General features: G+C 33.7%; 1 protein-coding gene across 2 annotated transcripts in view; it reads right to left on the bottom strand.

Annotated features, from left to right (window-relative positions):
- Nucleotides 1-772: 772 nt before the first annotated feature.
- The window catches only part of RYK (receptor-like tyrosine kinase), a 62,490-nt gene continuing 44,700 nt past the window's right edge, over nt 773-18,562 (bottom strand). The window contains exons 14-15 of one of the 2 annotated variants that reach the window (XM_025043643.1): nt 2,996-3,132; nt 773-2,068 (exon numbers count right to left, since the gene is read on the bottom strand). In XM_025043643.1, coding sequence (XP_024899411.1) covers nt 1,957-2,068; nt 2,996-3,132 — 249 coding nt within the window. In that variant the 3' untranslated portion in view covers nt 773-1,956. The remainder of the gene's footprint in view (nt 2,069-2,995; nt 3,133-18,562) is intronic. The other variant, XM_025043642.1, reaches the window with a different exon arrangement.

Here is an 18,562-nt window from a genome sequence, read left to right as displayed (position 1 = left end):
CGCTCTTTTCTTCCCATGTCAATGACTCTAAGTAGTTCGGCAAGAAAACTCTTATTTAAATTCTTAAGCCAGCTATTAAAACAAATATACATAAATAAAACAGCTTACAAACACAAAAAGATAAGGTTAAAGACACCACACATCCCAGCTGAGAGTCCCTCTTACTACTTGCTAATTTGGGGTAGAAGTCAAACATCAGTACTTTCTTTTGAACTGATCTTATACATAGAACTGTGATTTCTAAACAATGCACTACCTTGAACACACACACAAAATGCACTGAATGTTGGATGGGATGCTAGAGTTGAACCACTCTTATGAGAATAATACCTCAGTTAGTGCTAAATAATATTGGTGACTGAATGTCTTCTAAGATTGCAGGTTGTGAACAAAAACATCTATAACTCACAGTTCAAAGAGCTTTTAAAAGACCAGCCATTCAGGGGGCTGAGTACTTCATAAAACCAAAGAACCAGTGTTAATAATGGTACATAGAAACATCATGCTCTTGGTCTGCTTGTGGCAGAACATGTACTGTGTGAGCTATTTTCCCAGGATTTATAAAGCTTCTTTAATAACAGTGAAAAGTCTCCAACTGCTACACATCCTCCCTTGTACACCTGTGAGGACAGGAGTAGAGGCCAGCACCTTCAGACCTAGCTATTTAGGAGGCCCATTCAACTATGCCTCAGACCAACTATAACCAAGCATAAATACATACATTCCCTAATTTAATGGCTTTGGAGAAAAATTTCAGGGGTTTATTACTTCCTTGTAATAATAATTCCAACTTTTTATTAGAACCTGGAGGTTGAGCAGAGTTAGCTGTAATTGTGTTAGGGGCTGGAAGCCTGAGCAAAACGCTCTTGAAATAAAACATAGTATGTAGCTGTTGCATATTCAAAGACTTACCAGACACAATCATTCATTATGAACAATATTTTCAATAGTTATAATGTAAAACAAATCCTTTAATTTTTCAAGTGTTTTAAAAAAACAATTTTATACTTAAGCCAGCCTTGAAGATAAGCACAAAGTTTACCAGTTTACATTTTTTAACCCACAATAACTCAAGCACCTACTCTGTGCATAGCACTATTCTAGGTGCAATAAAAGGGATTCTTAACCTTAGAAACATGATTTTACTTTTTGAAATTGTATTATCATCTTTTCCAGAGAGTAAAAATAAATAAAATTATTATTGTTTACTATTCACCTGCCCCAAATCCATTTCTGGCTCATGGAAAAGTTAATTTCTGCCAAATTTAAGATGTTTCAATAAACTCAGCTCCTACTTCCCCCCAAATAAAAAAAGCAGAACTCCTTTTCATTAAAAAATAAAAATAAAGAAAGAAACGATTTTTTCACAAAAGGGCAGTTTCTATTTCTAATAAGTATTTTTTTTAATTTCTTTTTTTAATCTACCTTTTCTTCCTCCAATATTGCCTTTTCCTCTCAGGCAAACCAGATGTCTTTTTATGTTGTTTTTCTTTTCCTAAGAAAAAGTAATGCATCTTGAAGACAAACCATTCCCAAGACTAGTGATAAATATTTTTGAAACTTTAAAGGTGAATCACCTACATTACCTTGATGAAGTCAAAAAATAAAAAGCAGATAGCTATTCCGAACATCTGTGTTTAAACAATTTTAAAAACTGTTTATTTATTTTGTAAGAATGTATCCCAAGTCCAAAGTAACTATGTTTTTAAAAATTTTTGGCCAAAAAATTTACAAAAACCTTTCAGTTCAACCTAATAAAACTGACATCTAAAAAATATTCCACATTATTAAGTCTGTCTTAAAAAGTTCAGATTCTAAAGCATTCCTAAGGCACGGTGTTCTGGAAGACAAATGTGCTTCTGCAGGCGTTGCGTGAAGAGTGAAGCGTCCGTGACTGGCTCCAAGAGAGCCCTGACAGGCACCTTCCCTGGATGCTGTGGGACTGTGAGAGGAGAGTCAAACATAGGCTCCCAGGGCTGCATGAAACTCTGTGAGACACTGTACCAGCTGCTGAAACTTGGGCCTCTCCTCCGGATCTAAGGCCCAGCAACAAGCCATCACAGCAAATCTGCAGTGACAAAAATGGAAAATTTGGCTAGTGACGATATAGTGCTTCTAATCTTTTGGTCAATTTGATGCCAGTTATGTTTTCTGTCTAAATGTGGGCATGCAGAGGATGACATATTAAAAATCAATCGATATTACTATCTGTTGGCAATTCTAAAATGAAAAGAAGCTAAAACAAGTTACCTGGATTTTACATATGGATTTCAATTCTTTGCGAGAGCATATGAAAATATATCAGCAAATACAGAGATTTCATGTAAATACCTGTGTTTTCCTGTATTTAAATTCTGACAGAAAGAACTTAGAGGAAGAGGAAGCTTTATCTCAGCTCTAAGAACGCTGGATGTACTGTAAAATCAGTGTGAAAGTGGCCACCTTGCCACAATGTAGAAACCTTCAAGGGATTCTGGAACTGAAACCATACTCACCTGTGTACTCCATCACCCCTGACTAGTCTCCTGCCCACCCCAACTCTATTATATGGGAAGATTAGCTATGTGATGAAAGCAGAAAACAGAACTATTTCATTTGCTAGCCTAGAACATCTTCCTTATGTATCAACTGACACCAACTGGCAAGGCAAGTGACAATAGGAAAGGCTTTTTATAACTCAGTATGTCCGTAAGGCTCTTTAAGTAAAAAATCAGGTCCTCATTCTATACAGAATAACCCACATAACATTCAGTGTTTTCTCACTATGTACATTAGTCTCTTAGATTAAACACTACAAAAGTCCTAATGTCAAATGCATTAAAGAGTAAATGAGTCTGGCTGACTTTGTGGTTCTCTACAAGAGTCTAATTCAAGTCCAAAGAGTCATTATTCTCAAAATGGAAGTCTCTGGATGAATATGGATGCCTCTTCTTTTTCTTTTATCCCAACATCGTAAAAGGAATGAAACTCATGTCTTTAAGCTCAGAAAACTTACAGTTCATCAGGACAGTTGATTGGCTGGGCTATTCGGTAACCATCTTTCAGGTATGCAGCCATCTCAAAGGGGTCGATGTCCACATAGGGCGTTTGGCCCAGAGTCATGAGCTCCCACAGTGTCACTCCGAAGGCCCACTGAGAAGAAAAGCAGTAACATAAAGAGGAGATATTTAAAACAGTTGTCAGAGTGCTGATGCCTGTGGCTAGGTATGGACCAAAAATAGCATATCAACCAACTCTTAAGTAAGGCAAAATATTATCTACAAAAAGAAGTCAATCACATTCAGTTTATCTTGCTAGAACAGAAAAAAAGGATTCTAATGAATGTATCTTTTTAATGTGAATATCATTACTGTATATTCTAAGGTAATTAGATCCATTGAATTGTTTTTACTGTTGATTACAAGCCCCACCACCGCAAACTGTCGATTATAGATTTTCCTAATATAAACGTTTGTTATTTTAAATGCTGTAGCTCATATGAATTGAGAAGTAGAAATGAATATAACTTTAGCTTAATTGGAGGGAAGAGCATCCTAAACAAGTGAAATATGCAAATTATATAAAAGATGACATAGATTTTTACGATATTCAAATAATTTAAATTAAGTGAAAGTCTCCTGAAAAATAAATCTTCCAACCTTGCTTGAGTAAAACATCAGATTTATTTAAAATGAATATGTGAACTACTGGTAGGAGTAGAAATCACAAGCAGTGGCAACAGTGCTCATGGTTCAATCATGCTACACCGGGACTCCTGGGGAGTGTGTGGAGGGCAGGTGATATGTCTGCAGAGTTGCTGCCATGTGGCCAGGAAGGACTTAGACAGAGTGGGGAATCCAAGTGATCTGCTGCCACTTGTAAATCCTGAGGTCGGAAAGGAGGCTCACAGGAGGATACATGTGTATCATGGCATTGTGTCTATGAGTCCTTTCAAGTTCTAGACATTTTGCATCCTTTATTTCATTTAACTTTCACAACAAACCTGTGAGAATCATTGGCAGCATGGTTTTACAGGCGAGGAAACTGAGGCTCAGAGAAGTAACTTGCCTCCAAAAAACATTTTTGGAGTAAAGAAGGAAAAAATGGGAAAAAAAAGAAAAAGGAAAAAAACACAAGCCAAAAACATGTGTTTACAAAACCTAAGCATAATGCATTAAATTTTAAGTTACTATTTTTCTTTTCTTTTTAAAATTAAGTTTATTGGGATAACATTGGTTAATACAATCATATAATTTTCAGGTGTACATTATCATTATCATAAGTGGAAAGGACTCCAGATATTGCTGAATGTCCCTGGAAGATGGAGGGGTGGGGGACAGGGGGCAGAACATCTGTATATTCTATTGTGTGTTCACCACCCAAAGTCCAGTTACTATTTTTCAATAATAAAATCCAGGAATACTATCTAAAAGATTTTTTAGATAGTCTTATATTAATGAAGAGCTTTCTTTCTTATCATAATCTATGCAAACAAGAAAACAATGGAACGATATCTTTTAGGATATTTTAAAAACTGTCAATGGAGAACACTATATCAAACGAAAATATACTTGAAAAATGAAGGCAAAATATAGTTTTTTAGAAAAACCAAAGCTACACCAGCAGATCTACACTGCAAAACACATGAGGGCAGTTCTTCACATGGAAAGAAAAAAAATCAGATGGAAATTTAGACCTACACAAAGAATGAAGAGTGCTGAAAACATGAGTAACAAGTAGGTACTTTTTCTTCATTTTAAAATTTCCTTAATAGATTATTTAAAGCAAAAACAGCAACAATATATTGTAGAGTTTATAATATATAGAGGAGTAAACTATATGCCCACAATAGCACTAAGGGGGAAAAGGGGATGAGTGGAAATATTATATTGTAAGCTGCTTATATTAAACATGAAATTGTATAATGTAATTTGAAAGTATTAGATGTACATTGTAAACCTCCGAACTGGTTTCTCAACCTCAGCCCTACTGATATTTGTGGGATGGATTATTCTTTGTTGTAAGAGGTTGTCTGGTGCATTGTAGGATGTTCAGCATCATCCCTGGCCTCCATCTACTAGATGCCCCAAGTTGTGATAAGTGGAAAGGAATCCAGATATTGCTGAATGTCCCTGGAAGATGGAGGGGTGGGGGACAAGAGGCAGATAAATTGTTCCCAGTTGAGAACCAGTAAGCTAGAAGGATCAAAGAAAATAGAAAGATGCAAATTACCAATATTAGGAATGAAAGAGGGAACATCACTACAGATCCTATAGACATCAAAAACATATTACAAACAACTTTATGCCCATAAATTTAATAACTTAGATGAAATGAACAAATTCCTTGAAATACACAAATTACCAAAGCAGACACAAGAACAGAAACTCTTTACAGTCCTATATCTATTAAAGAAATGTTCAAAATTAAAAATTTTTCCACAAAAAGAACTCTATATCCAGTTTCACTGGATGGATTCTATCAAATTTGAAAAAAATAATACAAATCTGTACTAGTTTCCTAGGACTGCCATAACAAAGTACCACAAAGTGGGTGACTTAAACAACAGAATTTACTTTTTCATAGTTCTGCAGATTAGAAGCTCAAAATCAAGGTGTCAGCAGGGCTATGGCCCCTCTGAAGCCTTTGAGGGAGCGTCCTTCTTTGCGTACTCCCAGCTTCTGGTGGTTTGCTAGCGATCCTTGGTGCTCCTTTTTTTGTAGCTACAACATTTCAATCTCTGCCAGTTTTCACATGATGTTCTCCCCTTGAATGTCTGTGTCTCTTCTTACAGGGATACTAGTCATATTGAATTAAAGTCCGCCCTAAATGAGTGTGACCGCACCTTAACATTACATCCGCAATGACCCTATTTCCAAATAAGGTCACATTCTGAGGTGCTGGGGTTAGGATTTCAACCTACTGGGGTGGGGGGCAACCACAATTCAGTCCACAACACAATCCTACACACACCCTTTCAGAAAACAGGGGAGAAGGGAACACTTCCCAATTTATTTTAAGGCATTCCCTTAAATATGAAAACCAGAGTTCAGCCTTTGGGAACTTACTGTCCTTTTCATTAACAGTGACCACCCTTTTGCGGCCTGTGTCTTTTTTTTTTTTTTTTTTTTGGAGGGAAGGGGTACAGGGAACAGATGGCGATGGATGTATAGTTTTTAAATCTCCACAGAGACAGAGCCTACTGGAATTTCCCTCAAACCTCTTGGTTTAAGGGGAACATCCTATTCCACTTAAAAATGGAAAAATGATGTCAAATTAATGAGTTAAAGGAAGCTGCTTTCTTACATACGGGTATTTGTCTATCATAAAGCCTTACTCTCTATGAACTTTTAATACTGACAGTGATTAGTAAAATAAACATAATGCTTAATTTTTAAGATTTCCACAGGGAAGGAAGTTCACTACACAGAACAGAGCCCAAAGAAGTGAAACTGGCTAGAAAGGTGTTCCCACCTCTTCTTCATGAGATGAGATGTGTCTGTTCTTATTCACTGACTGTGGCAGCAGCTGTGGAGAAGGGATAATCAACCCAAACCAGATTCTGGAGGAAGGAACAACAGAAACTGGGAACAAGTTGACACTACCACTTTGTACACGGGGTAACTCCATCCAATGACAAAGAAGGAACATTCTAACAACTTCAGACTGTTAGGGACTTTCACAGTAATGCTGGTGGTATCCGAGCTCTGGTGCGTACACAGGTACTATAACAGTACAAGTATAAGCTAACTAAAATTACTTCATTCACATTGTTTCGTCCACATTATCATCACTGAACATTCACCTAAGGTTCTCATATTAAAAATTGCAAATGCTAATAAAACACCAAAATAGAACAATAAAACCAAAGGGTACACTGCAGTTTCATTTCCTTAAATAAGCCAGCAAAAGTGATTAATTACATGTTGGCTCACCAACTCTTTAAAAAAAAAAAATCAAGACCAATAGCACACAGATGATTTGTGGCAAACTTGCCCTCTAAATTAGTCTTCTGATAACTGAACCATTTAAAATTTAGACAGACTTATTTTATAATTTCCTTTTGTTTGACACTGTTGGAAAGGGGGCAATAAGAAGGTCAAGCTGTTTTTTCCAGAGTTTTATAAAAGGCTGCTGCTATGTCCATTTCAAGAACATTTAGAAAATAACAATGTTCTTCTATTCATCTTATTCCTTTTTTCCCCACCTTCTTGAAATATAGGATATAAAACATTTTTTCACTAACAACATATACTGATGTGACTTGTCAAAAACTATATAAATAAAATTCTTTTAAAACCTTTTATGCAATGTTAACTAATGTTGGGTCTATTAAAATATTTCCATTCTGTTACTTCAGGAAATCAGAAAGCAAGGCTGACCTCAGTATACTATAAATGCTGAGAAAAAATATTTTGTCCAATTCTAAATGATCTCATTTGAACACAGTAAAAGCATAATCAAGTGTCCTATGTACTAGAAAAGTGTACTAGAAACCTAACAGCCCTTTCTCACATGGAAATGGGTTCAGATGAACAAAGTGCAATTAATTTAACCTGGGCAAGTGCTTTCCAAGCTTAACTAATGAGAACAATCACATACAGTGTTTGTTAAAAGCACACATTTCCCAGTCCTATCCTGAAAGATCTGAAGCCTGGAACACAATATTTTTAACAAGAGTCCTAGATCTTAAAATCTAGCAAATTTAGGAACTAGTCTTAGATATGTTAGCAGTGGTGGTGAGATAGCAAGGGCAGTTTTTATTTTTATTGTAGTACGGCTAATATGCAATAAACAGCACATAAAATGTTCAATTTGATAAGTTCTGACATGTGTATACACACCTGAAACCACTGTCACAATCAAAGTAATAAACACGTTCATCATTTCTGAAAGAGTCTCCCTACTCTAATCCTTTCCTTCTACTCCTACCATCTCCAAGTATCCATTAATCTTTATATCACCATAGATGAAGTTTACATTTTCTATAATTTTACACAAATGAAATCAAATTGTACACTTTTTTTTTAACCTAGCTTCTTTGATTCAGAATAATTATTCTGAGATTCATCCGTGACGCAGCATATATGGGCAGTTCACCTCTTTTCACTGCTGAATAGTAGTCTACTGCATGAATATAGTCATTTGTTTATCCATTTACCTGTTGATGGACATTTATTTCCAGGTTCGGCTACTAAAAATAAAGCTGCTGTGAACATATGTGTACGCATATTGGTAAGAGCACATGCTTTCATTTATCTAGGAGCAAAATGACTGGATATCGCACATATATTTAACTTTTTAAGTACTGCCAAGCTGTTTTCCAAAGTGAATATACCATGTTAGATTTCCACTAGCAGTGTAAGAGAGCTATGGCTCCTCCATATCCTTGCAATCTTTTCAATTTAGTCATATTAATGGGTGTGTGATGGTATTTTATTATGGTTTTGGTTTGCGTTTTCCTAATGATTAAAGATATTTATCATACTTTCATGTGCTTATTTGCCATTCATATATCTTCACTTAAGTGTCTGTTCAAATATTTTACCCATTTTTATACTGAGTTGCTTTTTTACTGAGTTTTGAGAGTTCTTTATATATTCTGCATATGTCTCCTTTATCAGATAAATGCTTTGCACATTTTATCTTCAACTGTGACTTGTCTTTTCATTCTCTTAAAACTGTATTTCAAATAGATCTTGATTTGGTGTCTTATCTAAGAAATTTTTGTTTAATGCAAAGTCCTAAGATTTTCTTCTATGGTCTCTTACAGAAGTTTTATAGTTTTAGATTTTACATTTAAGTCTATTTAACTTTTGTATATGGAGCAAGGGATAAATCTAAGTTCATTTTCTGTAGCCAGAAATCCAATTGCTCTAGGACTGGGTATTTAAAAGATAATCCTTTGCATTTTGTTGCAAGTTAGTTATTCATACCTATGTGGGTCAATTTTTAGATACTGTTATTCTGTTCCACTCATCTATCTTAATGCCAACACCACAGTCTTGATTACTGTAATTTGAAATCAGGCCTCCAACTTTGTTCTTTTTTCAAAGCTGTTTTGGCTATTCCAGGTCCTCAGCATTTTCATATTAATTTTACAATCAGTCTGTAAATTTCTACCAAAAAAAATTAAAAGCCTGCAAAGATTTTCTTTGGGACTGTGTTGAATCTACAGATCAACTTGAAGAGAACATCTTAATGTTGAGTTTTCTGACCAGTGAACAAAGTAAACTCTCCGTCTATATAGGTCTTGAATTTCTCTCAACAGTGTTTTATAGCTTTCATTGTTTAGGTCTTCACATTTTTTGTCAGATATATTTCTAAGAATTTCATTTTTTTGATGCTTTTATGCTTTTATGAAACTTTGATTTCTATTTTTCATTCTTAGTATATAGAAATACAACTGATTGTTGTACACTGATCTTGTATTCTGTAATCTTTCTAAATTCATGTGTTAGTTCTAGTAGCTATTTTGTACATCACATTGGCTTTTCTTCATAAATGAGTACGTCATCTATGAAGTTACTTTTTTCTATCCAATCTTTTCTTGCTATTTATCTTCTTTTCTTGCCCTAATTAGGGCACCGGTTAGAACCTCGAGTACAATACTGATGAGAAGAGATAAAAGTGGACTCCCTTGTTTCTGTTACTAGGTAAAAAGAATTCAGTCTTTCAGCATTAAGTATGATTTTAGCTATAAGTTTTGTTTTTTGTAGCTTCCCTTTGTATGACGAAGTTCTCTTCTATTCCTAGATTGCTGCAAATTTTTATTATGAATGAATTTTGAATTTTCTTCTAATATTTTTTCTGCATCTATTAAGATGATCATGTGGCTTTTCTTGTTCAGTATGTTAATACAGTACATTCATTGCTCTGTTAGATTTTCAAGTGGTAAAACTTGTATTCTTGGGATAAAGCCTATGTGGTCATATTATTTTTAAAATATATTTTTGGATTCTTTTGTTAAAGTTTTGGTTAAAATTTTTGCATCTATGATCATGAGGGATAATGAATTGATCTCTGGTATTGTTTCAGGTAATGCTGATCTTAATAGAATTAGAAAGTATTCCTTCCTCAATTTTCTTATAGAGATTGTGTAGAGTTTGCATTATTTCATCCTGAAATGTTTGGAGGTATTCACCAGTTGCCCTAGAATTCACTGTGTACCTAGAGTTTTCTTTTGGGGCAGGTTTTTAACTAAAAATTCAGTTTCTTTGAAAGATATAAGGCTATTCTGATTATCCTTGAGTGAGCTTTGAAAGGTCTTATCTTCTAAAGAATTTGTCCATTTCACCTAAGTGTCTGAATTTATTAGGAAATAGTTGTTCATATTTTATTACTTAATATCCGTGAGAATCTGTAATATCACCTCTCGTTAATTATATTATTTTAAACTTTTTTTTCCTGATTAGTCTAGCGAGATATTTATCATAAATGATATTTTTGAAGAATTAAGCATTGGTTTTACTGATTTTCTCTCGTTTTTCTCTTTCACGTTTCACTGATTTCTATCCAATCTTTATTTCCTTTCATCTACTTTCTTGGAGTTTAATTTGTTCCTTTTCTAGTTTCTTAAAGTAAAAATTAAGGTCACTAATTTAAGAATTTTCTTTTCTAATATTGATGTTTAATAGTATACATGTCCCCCTTGCACTGCACCTCAAAACTTTTGAAGTGTTTTTTTATTTTCATTCAAATCTAAATACTTTATAATCTTCCTTTTGATTTCTAAATGTTTGAGGATTTTATAGATTCCTATTTATGATTTCCAAATTAATTACACTGTGTTCACGAAACCCTTCTTAGTGCATATTCCATGTGCACTTGAAAAAAATATGCATTCTACTGTTGTTGGAGTGTTCTGTAACTATTAATCATATCAAGTTGTTTGATACTGTCATTCGATTTTCTGTCTATTTGATCAATTATGGAAAGAAGGGCACTGAAATGTGTTCGATTAGTTTTTAAAGAGATTTAAATAATAAGAAAAAATCTTACATATTTACTCATATAGTTACAATTTCTAGTGCTTTCTGTCTCTTTGTATAGATCCATATTTCCATCTGGTATCAAAAGAATTTCCTTTTAACATTTCTTGTTATGTGTATCTGCTGGTTATGAATTCTTTCAGCTTTCATATTTCTGAAAAAGTCTATTTCTCCTTCATTTTGAAAAGACATTTTTGCTGGATATAGAATTCTATGTTCACAGATTTTTTCTTACAGTACTTTAAAGATATTGCTTCACTGTCTTCTCCCTTGCTTTTTTTTTTTTCTGGCTGCTTTTAAGATTGTCTCTTTAACTCTAGTTTTGAGCAATTTTATTATAATGTGCTGTGGTTTAGTTTCTTCAGGCTTCCTGTGTTTGGGCTTTGTTGAGTTCTTAAATGTGTAGATTTTTAGTTTTCGCCCAATATGAAAACATTTCAGTCATTATTTCTTCATCATTCTTTCTGTCAACTCCCGCCCCTACTTATATCTTTGGGGACCCAAATTACACATATACTCAGCAAACTGAAGCTGTCCAACAGAGCAATGAGAGATCCTTCTTCAAGCATTTTCTGTATCTTCTCTATCTCTTGCTTTACTCCCATCTCAGGAGAGAGGTATACTTCCTCTGTGCCAAAATTATACTTTTGCCTGAGCCTATTCACCCATCATCTCTTGGACCTCCCCTCCAATTACCACACATCCAATCTCTTTCTCTCCATTGTTTCCCTGGCCTAAAAACTAACCAAACAATCTAATATAATAAAATAAAACACAAAAATGAAAAATAGAGCCTCCCTTGATCCTGCCATCTCATCAAGCTATGATCCTTGCACTTCTCTTCATAGCTGAACTTCAAAGTATAATCTACTTATTGCCACCACTTTCTCGCCTCCCACATAGCACTTGACAATATCTATCTTTAATGATTTTACAAAACCTGCTTGTTCAAAAGCCCCCAAAGATTTCTTCATTCTTTCTGACCACTGAAGATACATTCACAGACTAGAATATCTTTGAAATGATTTCCTTCGTTTGCTTCTATGACACAGCATTCTCTGGATTCTCTTCCCATCTTTCTGTTTTCTTTCTTTTCTCGCTGAAAATAAACATTCCCTACTCCCTACTCTCTATATTCACTACCTCTGGGATCAAATGCTCTTGTGCTCATTCAATCACCACTTTTAGGAAGTTGATGTCTAATTTCTAATATTCTGCTTCTATGCTTTTTCAGAATTCCAGACCTACATTTCACCCATCAGTCTCTTGAACTTAACATGCCCCACATCAAATTAATCATGTTTTCCCCAAACCAGATATTCTACCTACTATCCTCAATCATGCTGCATCTTCACAGTGACTTAGGGTTTATTGCAAAAGTAGAAAATAAAAGTATAAATCAAAGACTGCACTGAAGTTTTCAAACATGGGCCCTGGGTAAAAAGGCAGAGAAAGATATCTATGCAATATGTGTAATAGTTAAGGGGGCAGGGGGTCCTCAGGTCACGAAGGTCAATTAATAAATCATTTACCCAAATAACAACCATGGTCAAGAGAACACATGGGATCTCTGATGTGAAGTCTGTGGGAGTGAGACAGGGAGAAATGTGAAGATCCAGCATGGAAACAGAAAGGAGAAGAGGACAGTTTGAGGCCATTCAACATTCTTTTACATAGGCAAGAATGTAGCTCTCCAAGGATAAGATTAGCACTGCTGGCTGCAAATGTTCCTAAAATAAATGACCAAAAAGGTATAGATATGTACATCGACTTCTATTTTGTAACTATGGAACATCTGCTAAAGAAAAACAAATAAGGTAGACTTCCCATTGCCCATTCTGAGAAGAAGGACTTGTCCATAAATACGTAAGGCAACGTGTGATAGGTGCTATTAGATAGGTACAAAATTCTCTGGGGAGCCAAAGAATACATAAACCAAAGGTCATAAAAGTTCCTGGTGTGTTTGGACCTAGCAGGAATTACAGATTGACTGAAATGCAGAATATAAAGAAATATACAGTCGAAGATAGGAAGCTAAAAAGGAAGGATAAAGCAAGGAACAAAAGGTTCTGAAAAACAGGATCTTTCTTCACCAACTCCCTTTAATTAAGACTTCACTTTGAAGATCAAACTATCATGCAGAGGTAGTCTTAGCAACAGAAGCCTGAGTTCACTCAACTTACTAACTAATCAATTTTCACAAGTTTTCAAAACTGACATTCCACTATCCACAAGGTATAGGCTCTATTAGTACAAATTCCTTCCTAAAAAGCCAGTTTAAAAGATTTTATTATTCTATACATTTTAATTTTTCAGACACATATTTTCGAGGCCTTTTCAATAACCATAACTGAAATATACATATATAAGATTATTTATATAATTATTTCTATAATTATTCATAATGATAGGATTTTTTAAAGTTTTACTATTTAAATTTTAAGATCCAATTAATAAATTTATTATTAAAGGGGTCCTTTTAACAATTCTTCAATGTTAACTGTTACTTAAAGATCTTAATACTCCTCTAGATTTATTACTGTGACAAATATACTTTTTATTCCAACCAAAAAAATATATCCAGATGACTGTATATAAAATGCAGGTAACAAATTTCAATTTAAAAAATAACTCAATTTCAAAAAATCATCTAATTTAGGCACTGAATATCATACATGACTGAAAAGAGACCACTTCTGCTATGACTCTATCCTAGAATCTGTGAGTATAAAAGACAGAAGAGCTAATATTGAATGTCTACCAGGCCATTACACATATGCTATTTATGGCATTTTCCTCCACTGTACCAGATGCTGAGACACTGCTCCACCAGAACACTGGGTCTATTTGAAGGGAATGTTAAATAGAAAGGAAGGGCAGGACAGTTTACAAAATCACTTAAGAAAAATATTTATTTTTAGGGAGAGCCAAATACAGAAAACACATCGAGGACAACTACTCTCGAGTAGATCAAGACAGCCAAATGGTCACTTCTGAAAATATGTTAACTGCTCCTGAAGTAAATTCATTTATTCCTCATTTCCAGGAAATATTAAGATTATTAAAAATATTATTAAATAAAACTAAACATCTTATTAAACTTTAAATCTTTATTTCCTAATATCTGAATGATAGTCACCTCTCCAGCTTTTTTCTTAATGTCTTAATATTAATTTCTCTTAATGCAAATTAAACATTTAAATAATAAGTCTAAGATTGTTGATATGTAAAATCTGCAACCATATTGGGAAAAAATATTGGGAATCTAAGTATTATTCTAAAATTAATAATGAAGAGAATATAAAGTTTTCTGTAATTTTAAAAATAATAAGCATTCTCTGAAAATGACAGCTTTCTCTTTGATACTACGGTAGTTCAGAAGATCATTCTTTATGGGTATGTTATAAATCTGAGCTTCTCCTGCTCAAGTCTGCTCAGGATGTGGCAATAACTTTCCATGGCACTGGGCAAACAGGAGTAATAAGAAGTACTCTGCTATAGATATAATATCTAGATAACTTTACAGATTTCCCTCCTTCTAGGTAATATTTAATATTCACAAAACGAGTAATGTAAAGGCACAAGGAACACATTTTAATTTGTCCTTCACTCTAAAAACTGTTCAAATACTTTGAAGGATCTCCTCATGGTCATAAAGCACACTGATAAGATTAGCATGAAAATCATTTCCTTGACTTGTTTTTCCCAAGAAAATGCTTTTTAAAAAACAATGTAATACCATAAAGACAAGAAAACCACCAAGAAATTCTTAATTGCATTTAGTCTCTTAATACAAGGTAGTCTCTTAACAGAATTATGTTAGCTACTATAATTAGCTAAATAATTCAAATAAGATATAAATCAAAAAATTATTTTCAAATAAAGGAAAAGTCACCAAAAAAACCTATGGTGGTATTCACATTCGATGAAAACAGAATAAAAACAATATCCAGAAATTCTTAAGAATTCCCATGATGACGTCATTTCTTAAAATAATATTAAAGATTTATAACTAGTCAAATCTAGTTGTGCGTATTTCCTAAGTTCAACAGTTAAAAGCTGATATTAACATTATAAGAATCTTGACATACTGAAATACTGACTCTTTCCATCAAAAATCGTGAAAAACACAACCCAGAAATACAATGTATTATTTATAAGATGGAAAATACTAATGTATTTCCAAACAAATCATGTATTTTTAACTATAAAAAATTGCAAAAACGTTAAAGGTCTTTTAAAGAACAAAGAAAATGTCCCCACTAAGGCACCCAAGGCGGTAATACAATTTGTTAGGTATAAGTTACATTTATACCTAAAAAACATTTTACATGTGTAGAGACTCTGGTGGGAGTCAGGTTATATTACTTGTTTTGCATATGACTCTGCATGAAGTTTTTCAGCCCAAAAATAGAATATTAAGTACAGCTTTTAAACTCTCAACTCCATTCATTAAGAAAAAGTGAGAACAGAGAATAATGATTATCCATATATTTTTCCTTTTGAATTATTTTTTAAATTTATTTTTAACTATAGTTGACATACGATATTATGTTAATTTAAGGTGTATGACACAGTGATTCAACATTTATATACTTTACAAAGTGATCACCGCAATAAGTCTAGTAACCATCTGTCATTGCACGTAGTTATTACATTACTGACTCTATTCTATGCTGTACTTTACGTCCCTGTGACTTACTTGATAATTGGAAGTTTGTACTTCTTAATCCCCTATCCTTTTTCCACTCATCCTCCCACCACCTCTCCCCTCTGGCAACTACCAGTTTGCTCTCTATATCTATGAGTTTGTTTCTGTTTTGTTCATTTGTTCATCTGTTTCACATTTTCAATTCAAATGTTAAAAAGCAATTTCTACTGTTTGTGCTTTAATGCTAGAATTCAAAAAATATTCAGCCCCACAAAACTGAAAGGCAGGATTTTTACACTAATAGCTACGCCATAGTCATAGGAAACAGAAGGGTGCTCCTATTCCTTTTAATCTCAATTATCCAAGGCAAAGATATTTAGAGGGGGAGATGATGACTGATAGATGGTTGGATGGATGGATGGATAGACAGATAGAAAGAATTTTTAAGTAAATGAATTTATAAGAATCTAAAGAAGAAAAATCTGAACATTTTAAAAGTTAACCATAATAAATGTGGATCAATGAGTATTCTGACCATCACATCCTATGTACAGCTCAGAAGAATTTGGGTCACACAAACATTCAAGTAAGTGTGTGCCAAAACATACAAAAAGTAATTATGATTTTAAAGTAATTTTCCTGTTAAGTTTCTCACCATTAAGTTCATGGTGATTTTCTTTTAAATAAAGCTGTCAAATTACCAAGCAGTAATAAGGTATTTGGCACGGTTGTATTTCGATATAAAATATGCGAACTCTTGAAAAATTTATAAAATATCATAACCATAAAAATAACTAATTTTAAGTGTGATTTTGAAATATTTGCTTAACTGAAACATGTATCCTCAACACAGACTTTACCAGCTAATACAGAGCAGTATACCCAGCTGAAGAAATGTAAATAACAATGCACAAAGATGTTTTATGAACTATAGTCTCATTGGTTGAAAGTGTATTATTGAATTTAATTTTTACTCTGGAGTTCCTCTGAAATATTAGATCATAAATGTTATAAAAATAATTCATATTAGATTAGTGCTTAAGTATACAGTGGAACAACTATATAAAAATAAACAAAAACATTAAATTAAGCAATGTATATTTTGGGGGCTCCCATCGTGCAAGCAAACAGCACTACTGGCCATCCTGCACATCCCTCTGAAATATTAGCTGGCAATACTCCTTTTTGTAAGACAATAATCAAACAATCCCTAATCTCTTGAAGTTACATGGCATACTTGCAGACTGTCGTTTAAGAAATATCTTCTATTTTCTGCCCATTTGACTAGTTTTGGGTTCACCACAACTGCAACCTAATTTCTGCTAAAGGCAACTATGCTATTCATGTAATTGAATAATAAAATCATAAATATTTTAAATCAACCATTAGAAAAAATGTTAACATCCCAAACAGATGAGAGAATTAACCTTTTAGATTAACTCTGAAATGAGATTTTCAAAGAAAACAGTAAGGAAAGTTTCTCTTACTTTTCTACATACAAAAATGTTCTACTAAAGGCATAGATTTGAAAACCATACACCTCTAATTCAGTTGAAACTGTGTTTCAAAAGTATGTTCTAAAAACAAAGTTAAACCCATTTTTTTCCCCGTGAAAACAGCTTTGCTTAATATAGAAACTGGTAAAGAATTCCAGCTACAATCCAGAACTTCTGAATAAAGATTTAGCAATCTGAAAACAATCATCTTATCAAACAGTACGATTGGTCTTTACTATCATACAGCGTCTGTGTGTGCTGGCCTAAAATCAAACTCTGCTTTCCTTTTTTATACTATTTGAGAAAAATCAAAGACAAAAAAGCAACCCCTCCCTGCCCAAATCTCAGTTTTTTAAAGATAACCATTAAAACTGTAAGTTGCTTTGCGTATTTGTACTGTTTTACCTGAAATTTTAACTTCTGACATTAATGTTAGAGAAGTTTTATTTTATTATCAAAGCTCTGAAAAAACGGACAAGGCCTAGTTCCCTACTTCTATACAGGCTTAGTATCTAAGAGTCTGGATGTATTTCCCCCACTCTCCACCCACGCTCTAACATAGCCCATATCTCTGGCTGGGAAAGGCTATGGCAACATAAAGTAAGTTTCCATCCACTGTTAACCTCTGCAGCTGCTCATGAAGCAAAGCCTTCCTTCTCATCATCACTCATATTTACTCTGCCCATCTACAAGTGTCAAATAAGTTCCTTTTTTCAGATAGTGGTTGATTTTAAATTAACTTAAAACAAAGTATTTTGAAGATATGCACCATAAAAGACTTTAATAGAAAAAGTCAAAAAACAATGTAAGTAAACTGTTCATCTATATCAAGTGAACACATTTTATCAAGACACTTCGTATGTAAAAATGGCACAATATATCAAATAACTAACCTAGCTTATGAAAAAGAAAGTAAGTGTAATTAGATTTTAATTAACGAGAGAATTTCTCCCCTTATCAAAATTATCAATCTTATTTCAAGGATTGTATATTTAAAAAATCAGTTTTTCAACAAGGAAATCTTAACTAATTTCTATTATTGAGTGTAGTAAGTTGAATGCAGGTCCCAAAGATATGCTCACATCCAAATCCCAGAAACATGCAAATATTATTTTATATGACAAAAGATGTGATTAAGTTACGGACCTTGAAAACAGACACTTATCCTGGATTATGGAGGTGGCTCCTAAATGCAATCATGTGTATCATTAAAGAGAGGGAGTTTTGAGAGGCAAACACACGCAGTGTCATGAAGGTAACATGAATATGGAACAGGGAGAGATGCAGCCACAAGCCAAAAAATACCAACGGTCACCAGAAGCTGGAAGAGGCAAGGAAAGTTTTCCTTTAAGAGCCTCTGGAGGAAGCACAATCCTGTCTATATCTTGGATTTCAAACATTTGGCTTCTAGAACTCAAAGGTGAGAAAATCAATCTCTGTTGTTT

This window comes from Pteropus alecto, unplaced genomic scaffold (assembly GCF_000325575.1).
Source record: "Pteropus alecto unplaced genomic scaffold, ASM32557v1 scaffold92, whole genome shotgun sequence".
Lineage (NCBI taxonomy): Eukaryota > Metazoa > Chordata > Mammalia > Chiroptera > Pteropodidae > Pteropus > Pteropus alecto.
Note: the sequence above shows the minus strand (reverse complement) of the source record. Positions and strands in the feature narration are given on the sequence as shown.